This window comes from Condylura cristata, unplaced genomic scaffold (assembly GCF_000260355.1).
Source record: "Condylura cristata isolate star-nosed mole 26May11 unplaced genomic scaffold, ConCri1.0 scaffold00015, whole genome shotgun sequence".
In the NCBI taxonomy this organism is placed as follows: domain Eukaryota; kingdom Metazoa; phylum Chordata; class Mammalia; order Eulipotyphla; family Talpidae; genus Condylura; species Condylura cristata.
In genome coordinates, this window is record NW_004567116.1 from 41,220,904 (window position 1) to 41,233,314 (window position 12,411).

Sequence of the window (12,411 nt, forward strand, 5' to 3'; positions counted from 1 at the left end):
CTATTGTAAATAGAGAAGGAATAAACATAGGGGTGCAGGTGTCCTTTTGAATCAATGTCCTTTGGGTAGATACCTAGGAGTGGGATTGCTGGGTCATAGGGAAGCTCCATGTTTAGCAGTTTGAGAAACCTACAAACATGTTTTCATTAGTGGTTGTACTAGTTTGCATTCCCACCAGCAGTGTAGGAGAGTTCCTTTTTCACCACATCTTAGCCAACATTTGTTGTTGCTAGTTGTTGTAAGATGTGCCATTCTCACTGGTGTGAGGTGGTAAGGGGTTTTAATTTGCACTTCCCTTATTACAAGTGCTGTTGAACATTTTTTCATATTCCTGTTGGCCATCTGCATGTCCTCTTTGGAGTAGTGTCTTTTTAGCTCTTCTGCCCATTTTTAATGGGGTTGTTCACTTTATTTTTGTCGAGTTTCATCAGCTCTTTGTATGTCTTTGTGATTAATCCTTTATCATTAGTATTGTGTGAGAAAATTTTCTCCCAGTGGGATGTCTCTGTTTTGTGTAATGTCTCTTTTGCTGTACAGAAACTCTTTAAACTGAAGTAGTCCCAGTTGTTTATCCTTTCCTTCACTATCCTTGCCTTGGGTGTTATATCTTTAAAGATGTTACTGAGGTATATGTCATGTAGTGTTTCACCCACCTATAATTTATATCTTTTAAAGCGACACTTGTGGTAATAAAATAGCAATTGAAAACTAACATAGGGAGTAGATTTGTTCGGGGGGATAAGCAGAATCAAACAGGAACAGTTGTCTGTGGTAGAGCATTTCGGAGTTCTCTTGCCATACTCTACAGGCACTAAAAGGCATGTAGATCTGCTTTGTTAAACTGCCTGGGCATGTTCCATTATCTGAGTGGATGTCTAGATATCCCAGCAGTAAACAGTCTGTAATACTTAAATTCACTTTTGAAATTTCACAGGACAGCCAATGTTTCTGTTTTAACATCCATATAATGACAACTCAAAGATTCCAAAGAAAGTACTATAACAGTTCCTCAGACCTCATCACTCCTGTCTTCAGATGAGCTGGTTGTACCATTATCTAACACTCTCTTCTATTTTATGCAAAAACAACCCAGCTGTACCTGTCCTTTTAGTAACTGCACAGAAGCTCTCCTGTACCTCTGTGTTTTCTCCAAAGCAGTATTGGGCTTCACCAACCTTACCACTTTTGACCCTTTAATCTGAAAGGCATAACCACATAGCCATCAGCTTACTTTATTCCCCCTGGAGTTCTCTCATTCACCTGGCTGTATGGAGAAGTGTGATAGTTAACTCTACGTGTCCACGTCACTAGGCCACTGCATATGTAGATACCTAGTTGACATTATTTCTGGGTAATGTCTGTGAGGGTATTTCCAGAAGAGACTGACATTTGAACTGGTGGACTGGGTAAAGCAAACGGCCCTCCCTCATGTGGGTGTGCAACACCTAATTACTTCAGCACCTGATTAGAACAAAAAGGTGGAAGAAGTCACTCTCTGCCTGAGTGTTGAGGATTGAGCCCCTGCCCTCCTCTTCTCAGCGCTCCTGGTTCTCAGGCCTCAGACTGGGATTGGAATCCATACTATTGGCTCTCTGGTTCTCAGGTCTTTGAACTGGCTTTCATGGATCTCCAACTTGCAAACATAGTACATGGGACTTCTTGGTTTCCATAACTGCCTACGCCATTAATGTGTACTTGTTTTTAGCTCACATCTTTTAATTTATACTTAAAATAAGAGTGATAAAAGGAACACACATTGTAGAATATAGTGGTAAAGTGAGTGCAATTTACTCACATAAGTCTTAGGAAGAAAAAATAGACACTACATGTTTTCTTTCACTTTAAATTATTTCAGAAAAATTAGAAAAGAAAGGAATGAAAAAAATGAAAGGAAGAAAGGCATACTTCAAGTAATACTCTCATCTTCTTTTATTGAAGGAAATAAAACATGAGCTGCAGAGGCAGTGGTACCTCAGAGCATGACAAAGTAGCCATTGATAAGCCACAATGCTGGCCAGGGGTCCTACGGTAGTGTGAGGACCCAAACCACAAAGATAGCAGGAGGTAGCAAACATCCCCAACACTCAGTGCAAGCATTTCTATTTGCAGAGAGCTTGGCCATGCATGTAGAAACAGGATTCCCTCACAGGCAGGAGGATTCCTCTCTGGTGACCAATTCTACCCAAAACTACCATGTAATATCACATTAGGAGATCCTTTCTTTTGACCTAGAGACTCAGGCCATCAGAATATCTGAGTTGCTCTTTCAGCTTCTTGTCCCAAATGGAAAAAGAGGCTTAGGTTCTTGAATCTTGAAACATCACAAAGGTCTATAGAGCTAGGTAGGTATTAATGCCTACCCTTAATCTAAGAGCAGCTAAAATTTTTTCCTGACTTCTCATACTGTGCTCACCCAGCATGTGCCCTAGGAAACCTCTCAACATTATAAACAAGAAAAGTACAGGGCAGCAGCCTAGGGGATGTAGGGAATTAAAAGCTGCAAAATAGCCAAGACCATTTCACAAGAAATAGCATGGGAACTATTGGGCCTGGGTCCTCCCAAAGAGCTGCTAGAAGTATATACAAACAAAAATGTGGTAGCTCTCTCCCCTATCAGAGCCAGCTGTGCCAGAGTAACAGTCCAGGAGATGAGCCATTTCATGTCCCTGGCAGATAACCAAATCCGATGGTATTTCCTCAAGCAGTTCCAATTTTCAAGTACAATGATGTGTCTGAACAAGTCAGTCACAAAAAAAAGAGCACTAAAGAAATCTCAAATGTTTACAAATTGACAATGTTATAAAGCCAGAATTTATATTGTCAAGAACTGATTTTTGGCGGGCAAGGAGGTTGCTATGTAGAAACAGGAGTCCAAGAGCTTAGTCATGTAAGTCTTGACCAGAAACCACCTTCATATCCACAAATTGGAGGAAATTCCTTATTAAGAAATGGCCATCAGCTGATGAATCATCCCAGTTGCAGTTCTCTTCAATGCTGGACACATGGTTTTCAGGGCCAACGTCTTGAGAGCACTGAGCAGGAAATGGGAGGGGAAGGCAAGAAAGGGAGCATCGGGGGTTGGCATTTCTGAAGTGAGCATTTCACAGAAAGCTTGGCACAATGAGGCTGGGAAGAGTGTGGTTTTAGTGATTGTTCTTGGTTGCCTCCTTTGCTGCAGCAATCAGTGGAGTGAGACTGGAGAGCGGCTTGGCAATCTTCAGGAACTGATGCTAGAAGGAAAAAGAACAAAGGACACATGACTATTACCATTGTTCCTGAGCAACCATTACAGAGTGTTACGGACACATATGCTATCACAAGAAGCTATGTGGAGAGCATCAGATCATCCCCAAATTGAGACATTTTTTTTTTTTTAACAGAACTGGGGTACAGGCCAGAGGCTCAGGGACGGTGAGAGGCTTCACCAGAGATAGAGTGGGGAGCAGAACAGGCAGATTGACGAAGTACACTGCTGAGGGGAGCAGCGGGCGGGTCAGGAGAGGTCTGGCTCGCCATGTGGTCTCCTCCGGGGCAGGCGGCAGGCGGGAATCGAACTCATGCGGAAGTGGCTTCAGATTCTCAGTGCTGTGCTTTAACCCGCTGCGCCACCAGGGAGGGCCTGAGACATTTTTAAAGCACTATTTTGGAAAGCTGTTTGACAGTGTCTGCTTACAGCTAAACGTACATCGTTTAAATATCCTAACAATTCCATCCCTAGGTACATTTTCAAGAGAAATGAGGTTGTATATCCATCAAAGATACATGCTCATAGCAGCTTAATTTTCAACTGCCAGTAACTGAAAAGAACTCCCAAATTCAAGAGAATGGAAGAATGAAAAATGTTAATTCATTTAATACTATAGACAAAATCACACAGTAATAAAAAGGAATTAATAATTGATAGGCAACTCTCAAACATTATGCTGAATGGAAGAAGTCAGACAGTAGAGAGTTCAGATTACATGATTCAATTTTATATTAGGTTAAGACTAAATCATGACAATCCGAGTAATAATTACCTCTGGGGAAGCTACGGACTTATCATGACCCAATGGCATGTTGCAAAGCGCATTTCAGGAGCACTGATTTAGAAATTTGTTGGACTCCCACCCAATTTGCTGGATTCTATCCTTGAATCCCGTTAGGATGATTAACCTAGTAACAGCTTGGTCCTTTCCCAAATCACTTTCATTGGGCTATACCTGAGCCACATATCCTCAACTATTACAGAAGACCACCCTGGAGAAAACACCATATAAAAATCATATTTATAATCTCAGTAAAACTGTTATGGGAAACACTTCTTTATGTAACTCAAAGTAAAATAATTTTTCTTACATTTAGTAGAAAAAGCTTTGTGTGATGAGGTTGTGGGTGTTTCTTCCACTTGGTAAGAAATTTTGGAACTATCATGCTTCCTTGTCTGTGTAGGCTATCAGAAAACTGAGAACCAAATCTGGTATTTAAAGAAAACTAACTCAAGTGATTAGCATATTTGAAGCTTCTGCTTTCTCTATAAGCCCCTTCTATTACTCATATTGTATATGAATACAAATACACATAGACATATAGACAGATGCACAGATTCTTTGTTGGAAGTAGCTTTACCTTCTTTTTGGACAGAGACAGGATAAATAGTGGCACTGAAAATACATTACAATTATTATGAAAAGAATAAAAGAGTTTGGCTAACTCATGATGCTATGAAATCTAATGCCATCCTATGTATTTGTTCATACATCTATTCTCAAAGGAAAAACCATGGGTTTAGGATTACAAAAGTCAGGGTTTTAAATATTTACAACATGTAGTAACTGTTTAAAAAGTCAGAGTTCTCAGAGAACTGAAAGCAGCATGACCTAACACCCACTGGAGGTCTCAGTTCCCTTCCCTGCATAATGAACAAAATAGACTACTAACAGATGAGCCTGAAGTCCTTCCACCTTTAACATTCTTCAGGCCACAAGGGGCCAAAGGTTAACACATTTGTGAGCTAAATAGATAGGCTGAAATTCTGATCCTATGTAATCCTGGGAAAGTTACCAAATACTTGAAACCCAGTTTCCTCCTATGTAAAAGTGGGAGTTAGAAAACCTGTAATCCATGGTTAATAAAGAGTAGATGAAAAAACATAAAGTGCTGAGGGCCCAAAATATAGTAACGATTTAATATAATGCACTTATTATTAGTTTTATTATTTTACCATAAAGAAAACTCTAAATCTTTCCGTAAGCAGTGTTGGTATCTAATTCACAGTATCTTCACCAATTTCAGACTTAGAATAGTGTTTCCACATTTCCTAATGCCTAGGGTTTCTGGAACAAATCTTACATGAAAGACAAAAAAATATTATTCAATAAAGGTAGTTACTTCAAACAATTTCATTAAATTCAACAAATATTTTCTGGAGTCAGGGTTATTAACCAAACCTTTTATAGTCCCAGCTTAATCCTTAACATACAGGATAATTATTTCATATGGCTATAAAACTGCCTTCAGTGTGCCACATTATTTGTATTTAACTTTACATTACAGGTAGAATTCCTTATTTTACTACATTGCCTACCAGTGATTTTATAATAAGTGTCACATGCAAATTTATGGCCAATGGCTTAGAACCCAGGTCTCACATTCACCAGACCAATGCTCTGTAACTAGTAATTCCAATTATAGAGATGTTAAATATATTCTAGAGGGTAATATTCCAAATATTCCATTAAATTCAACAAATATTTTCTGAAAACCTGTTCTGACACAAGTTCCAAGTATAAGGGGAGATTAATAAAACAAGTTATACTATAGTGGGAAAGACAAGAGTTGATCACAACTAACATTAATGCAGAGAATTGTGGAAGGTCCTGCCTTGTTCTCTCAGTTGCTCTTGGGTTTCCTAATACAGATGCCCCTCCATACCTGGGAAATTTACAGAGGAGAAATATGTACCACATGGTATATAGTCAGGCCAACAGTGGTTGAAGTTGTGTCTATACTGATCATGTACAGACTTTATTTCCTTGTCATTGTTCTCTAAACAGTACACTATAAAAACTATATAGCATTATACTATATTAGGTATTATAAATAATCTGAAGAAAATGTAAAGCATAAGAGTATATGTGTCGATTAAATGCAGATACTACATGTGAATAATCATTTTATATAAGGAACTTTGGGGTGTCTTGGAAACTGTCTAGTCCTCTAGAGATACTATAGGACAATCACACAAAAGTTAATGACTGTGAATGCCTACGGATACACTATCATAAAGTTACAGTGATATTTTTTATTAAATAGTAGAGTGACATGAGTCATATGTACCTTTTGAGTTTAGCTCATTAAAATACAATTTTGTGTGAGATATGCAAGCCAGAGAGTTCTTTCTCACCAACACTCAAACTCCACCAGACTGATTCAGGCAGAACAGCATAAGTGCCAAAGAAAAGGGTAGGTAAAGTTTCAATAGGAGCTCAGCAAGTATATTTTTTAAGTTGAGTGTAGGGGAATATGCAGAGGAAGAGCATAAGAGAATGATATGAGCAAAGGCACGAGGATAAAGGCCAGGGAACGAGGAATATAGGCTGAGTGTGGGAAGCTGGAGGACAAAAGCCTGGTTCTATAATAAGCAGACAAACATGAAACAAGAAAGACTTAGTTTAAGTGATTCCTTGAATGAGGAGCTTCCTCAGAGAGACAGTTACCTGCAGCAGCTCTTTAGCAGAACCTCTCTTCTCTACGTCCATCTCAAGACAGCGGTTCAGAAAGTCCCGGAAGATAGCTGACAGTTTCTCTGGATTCTGAAGCTCTGGGGTCCCATTTGTGGCAATGAGGTACAGGGCCTGGCAATACAAATGGAGAATCATCTTGGACTCCAACTGGCATTTTCTCTTGGTTCCCAGGCATGTCCTCTAGAAATATGTATTATAGGCCCAAGGACTTATTACTGATTATATATCTAAGGGGTTTATTATTCACTTAGTCTGATAAATTAAACATCTGCTCCTTTGCCAGAAGACACTATTTCTGGTACTTTCATTTCAGTCACTCAAGAGTTCTAGTAGGAGGGGAATACAAGAAGGAAGTGTTCTCTAAAGCATAACATTCACTGTTGCCTTTCTGTTCCCCGAACATGAAGTATCTTCTCAGAAAGTTAAAGAAAAATATAGTAACATGACATCCTTACAAGCACAGAGCACTGTAATTCAAAGTGCTTACAGAAACATGATCTCAGTGAATGACCAGTATAACCCTGGGTAATAAGCAGGGCAAAAATTACCATCCTATTTCACAAAGTCCAGAAACAGAGCTATACCTAGGATCACACTGCTCATATAAACTCATGTGCTCTGATTGTAGTTCCAGTCTTATTTTCTTCAGACAGTATCTTCATCAGAAAATACTGATCATCAGTATTTTTAAGGACATTCTAAGGTCGGAGAAGATGAGTTATATATGGATTCAGAAGGCAAAGTTAGGATCAAAGGACAGGAACCTCAAAAAGTAGTTTCAATTTGGTACACTTAAGCACTTTCTAATAAGCAGAGCTACCTACGAGGTCTGCAGTTATGACTAGATGACGGCCTTTAAGCAACAACACAAAGGGAATTCCTGCAGTCGACAGGAGATTGGAATATGAAAATAAAAGCACATTTATCCATAACCAAAATTATAAACCTATTGTCTCTATGTTTACATGGTCTCCTTTCCCTCGTCCATTACACTGGGGAAATTGTCCATATGCTAATAGAATGATCTACCAGCTTGAAATCCATAGAAAAGAGCCCAAGTCCCACTTCCTTTGACTAGAGAACATCCCAACATCTTAAAGTGAGGCTTAACAATACTCACTCTCAGAGGGTTTTCATTGAGATATGGGGGCTCCCCTTCAATCATTTCGATGGCCATGATGCCCAGGGACCAGATATCAACCTTGGGTCCATAGGCCTTCCGAGTTACAACTTCTGGTGCCATCCAGTATGGGGTTCCCACCATAGTGCTCCGTTTGCTCTGCTCTGGGGTGATCTGAGCACAGAATCCAAAGTCAGCTAGAAAAATAAGAGGAAAAGGATTTATAATTAGGATACTCTGGAGGTTCATGGGTGTGTACCTATAAGGGGTCAAGTTCTGCCTGACTCCAGCCAATGCAGTCCCTTGTCTCTCTAAAACTGGAGTCTCTAACCGCCACCTTCAAGTCCAACTCCTAGACTGCTCAATACTAAAGAGAAGTGGAAAGTGCTTCTCTGGCCTACTGCCTCTCTTCAAACCAGAAGGACTAGGTAGTAAAAGTCCACGTTGTCGTCTCTGGCCTTGATTATATGCTCCAATTCTTTTTCCTTCTTGAAAACTATTCTCAAACTCTAGAATCTGGTAGCTACATCTTTGTTTTATTTTCTTGGCATCAGTTCTATAATTAAACCCTAAATATCCAAACTAGGCATGGCCCTACTTTTACTAGTTCCTCAACCTGTACCCTAACTAAGATAGAGCCTACTAACAGTCCTCCCATTAAGTAACATCCCCCGGGACACAGCCTGTTTGCACGACAGGTCCTTATACATCTGAACAAAATGTCCCACCTGCAGCTCATTCACATTATGCTGTAATTATGAGGTATCTGATAGGAAGCACTATGTCTTATTCATTTTTATACTCCCAGAGGGTCTGGCAAACAACAAATGTTTAATAAAACTTGCAGGATGAATAAATAAAAGAAATTACATTACACTATTTTTCTAGTTACCTATATTAGGTCTCCCATACTAGACTGAGAACTACTTGAAGACAGGCTAAAGTAAAGTACACGTGATACTCATCAGAGGCTGCAGCACACGTGGGCATTTAGTAGGCTTTATGGCTGAATGTTTAAACTAATGAGGGGGAAAAGAAGACACCCTTGTAGTGCTGAGCAATAGAGAGAACCCGCATATCCCACAAAACAAAGAACCTTTGGTGAGTTTTATAGCTACTATTGTATGATTACCATCCCAAAGGAGACAGGGTCTTACAGGAAAAAAAAGTATTAACAGTCCTACTCACTGAGCTTGACAGAGCCATCCATTCCCAACAGGATGTTGTCACTCTTGATATCTCTGTGAATGACCTGGTTTGAATGTAGAAACTCCAGAGCCTGCAGGCACTATTGAAGTAGTGTGTGCAGAGAGGGAAAAAAAAAGGACAAATAATATGAAGGTATAGAGAAAAATAAATGAATCTAACCCTCCTTACTTAGTGATAGAGAAAATGAGTCCCTGGTTTGTAAGAGGACTTACTTGTTCTACATCAGCGGCAGAGGTCAGTTTAGAAGCTAGTCCTTTCTCACGGCTAAGCATACTTTTAACACTGCGTGGTGCTTACATCTTTCTTATAACTATTAATAGTTTTCTTGAAATATAGAAATTCCTCCAATGTACTTTGGAGTTTTTAGTAGAATATTAGATTCTTGCCAAAGAAACTGAGGCCTCCAAAAAAAAAAAAACTGCAGAAAAAAATGAAAGGATTTTATAATAAAACTGTAAGAAAGTGACTAAAGTCATAGCTGGAAAACCAGACATATGAAAATCATATTAGAAGCAATGGAATTAGGAAGATAATTTTATTTAGATGAGCAGTTAATGTTTAACTTATGTTAATATTTTAAGTATTTGAATTGTATGTACCTATGAACATCTGTAGTCAGATGTCCAGTAAGGAACCGAACATGACCTGTAAGTTCTCTATAGAGGTCCGGGCTTGAGATAAATATTTGTAAGTTATTTGTGAAAAGTTCATTTTTTTGTTCTAACTTATAGGAATGTTTGCAATTAGCAGGGTTATAGAAGATATGAGCATAAAGAAAAAGAACCTTGGAAGATACCTATTTAGCAAACAGAATGGGTAACAAACTAAATGGGACAATTAAAATTCTGACACCACCTACTGCCAATATCATTCTAGACAAGTCTCTTAACTATCTCTAGGCTACTGTCTTTCCACCTGTAAAATGTGAAGGTCAAGAAAGATCTCAGGTTTAGAACCTTTAGAGGTTTCTACCAGTTGAAAAATAATGAATATGCAAATTAACTGGAAAACCCAATTTAAGTGTTTTCAAATACTCTTTTTAAGAACATATCAATGGCTAAATTAAGAACAAACTGCTATCCAGAAATGGCTTTTCTCTGAAAAAGTTAAAGCTGCTTTCCTTAGAATGCTGCAAATCCTGGCCTCAATGATTAAAAAAACAAAAATGATTTGAAGAAATTAGACCCCTCAGACATGGCTGGCAAGAATATGCAATGATACATCCACCGTGGAAAATAGCTTGGGCACACATCAAAATATTAAACATGGTGTTGCTATATAACTAGAAAATTCACTCCTAGGCATACATTCCTTAAAGAAAAAAAGTATGTCCAATCAAAGACTTGTATATGAATTTTCATAGTGTTACTGTAATAGTGAACAAGTGGAAATGTCCTAGCATTCATCAATTGATGAACAGCTTAATAAAATAGAATCTCATTTGTCAATAAAATAAACTGCAATGTATAGATTAACACAAATGAATCTTCAAAACATTATGTGAAAGAAGCCAGTCACAAACTAGCACTATCATGCTATTCCATTTACATGAAACATCTGAACAGCGAGCGAAATCTATAGAGACAGAAAATGTATTAGTTGTTGCTGGAAATGAGAAGCCTGTTGAGTAGAGAGTGTGGAGCTTCTTTTAGGATGATGAAAATGTTCGAAAATTGATTTTGGTGATGATTGTCATACAAGTCAAAATGTTAAGAATCATTAAATTTTATATGTTAATGGTGACTCATGCTGTGTGTTGTATCTCAGTAAAGCAATTTTCCTAAAAGCGGGGGGGGGGGGGGGGGATCTCTTTAGAACTTAAGGATAATACTACTATTTATGTAATATTTAGTCCCCCCCCCAAGAGTTTTTATCTGTATGCTACTGTTAAGGTATACAGTGTGAAAACTGCAACTTCCATTTTAGAGACAAATAATTTGAGATAAACTGACTTTCATAAGCACAGATGCATATATGCTCAACCATTCAAAGTCGGTTCCTGGGCTCAGTGAAAAAAAATCTGAGCTGTTATGCTGTGGTAATCGAAAGGATCTCAGTACATAAATACACATACTGTGTGTCTGTGATGTTAAAGTTCTATAGAGAAAATACGATTAGGGGGAAAGTCTAAAAAGACTCTTCAGCAGGGAAAAACAACAACTGAGAAACATTATATCTGAGGCCTATGCTAATTCCATTAACCTACATGCATATATCCTAAGTCCCAAGATTCTTAATGCAAATGTAAATATTTCCTAGGACAACATTGATTTCAAATGATTTTATTTCTCCTCATATTATTTCTCCTCATATTATTTATCAAATATATGGCAAAACCTTCTTTGACTATTCCAACTAAAATGGTACCTTCTTTGTTACTACTTCCTTACTTCATAGCTCATGAAGAAAACAGGAAAGCAGAATAAACATGATGAACATATATTCATATAAGAGGGATAAAACAAAATATGATGCAGTGTTTACAGCAGCTACTGCAAATTTTTAGTGACTATATTGTCTGTGCATGTGTATATAGGTACTTGGCTAAGATTTCTACAATGAGTACAAAATTTTATCATCAGAACAGTTATCTTTTAAAAAGTCATGGTGATAAGACTTCAAAGCTTCACATGATGGGAGAATCGGACCAGTTTCTCAGACTAATTCCATCAGATGGAATCTCAGAGATACGGCTATGGAAGTTAATTTTTGCTCTAAGGTTCCTCATGGCCTTACCTCACGGCATACAGCTGCAATCTGGCCTTCATCCATGCAGGTTTCAGTTACCACATCTGTCAAAGAGCCTCCAGCCAAGTATTCCATGACAACCCACAGTTCATCTCCCACCAGATAACTATAAGAGTACAAATTAAATTTTAAAAAAAAGTACACATAAAAGAAGAAACAGTTGATTGAGATATATCTGTTTCAAAGGGTAAGCATATACATGAATGAACCTACATTTCTATCAGTCTTAGAAGAGGCTAGAGTTGTTTTTGTTTTTTTTTTCTGGGAAAAAGCAGATACTTGGGGGCAGACTAACTAACTTGATATCTTTTTCTTTATTAACTTGACATCTTTTAAAGATTCACCTGGAGAAAGCAAAGCAGACTGTTTGTATAAAGTCCTAAAGGGAAGAAATAAGATCACTAGGTTGAAGATAAAATTATAACACAGAAGAATGATCCCTAAAATTTGGCATGATTCCCACACTTTTAGAAGTATCAAGCAAAGAGGACCCAAACATTTCACAAAGATGGGATTAGGGGCCCTCCCTGGTGGCGCAGCTGGTTAAAGCACAGCACTAAGAAGCTAAAGCCACTTCCACATGAGTTCGATCCCCGCCTGCCCCAGAGG

General features: G+C 38.3%; 1 protein-coding gene across 4 annotated transcripts in view; it reads right to left on the reverse strand.

Moving 5' to 3' along the window:
- Positions 1-1,911: 1,911 nt before the first annotated feature.
- The window catches only part of PAK1 (p21 protein (Cdc42/Rac)-activated kinase 1), a 139,666-nt gene continuing 129,166 nt past the window's right edge, over positions 1,912-12,411 (reverse strand). For all 4 annotated transcript variants that reach the window (XM_004683232.2, XM_012725639.1, XM_012725637.1 and 1 more), the window contains exons 11-15: positions 11,791-11,908; positions 9,034-9,133; positions 7,846-8,042; positions 6,699-6,836; positions 1,912-3,230 (exon numbers count right to left, since the gene is read on the reverse strand). In XM_004683232.2, coding sequence (XP_004683289.1) covers positions 3,144-3,230; positions 6,699-6,836; positions 7,846-8,042; positions 9,034-9,133; positions 11,791-11,908 — 640 coding nt within the window. In that variant the 3' untranslated portion in view covers positions 1,912-3,143. The remainder of the gene's footprint in view (positions 3,231-6,698; positions 6,837-7,845; positions 8,043-9,033; positions 9,134-11,790; positions 11,909-12,411) is intronic.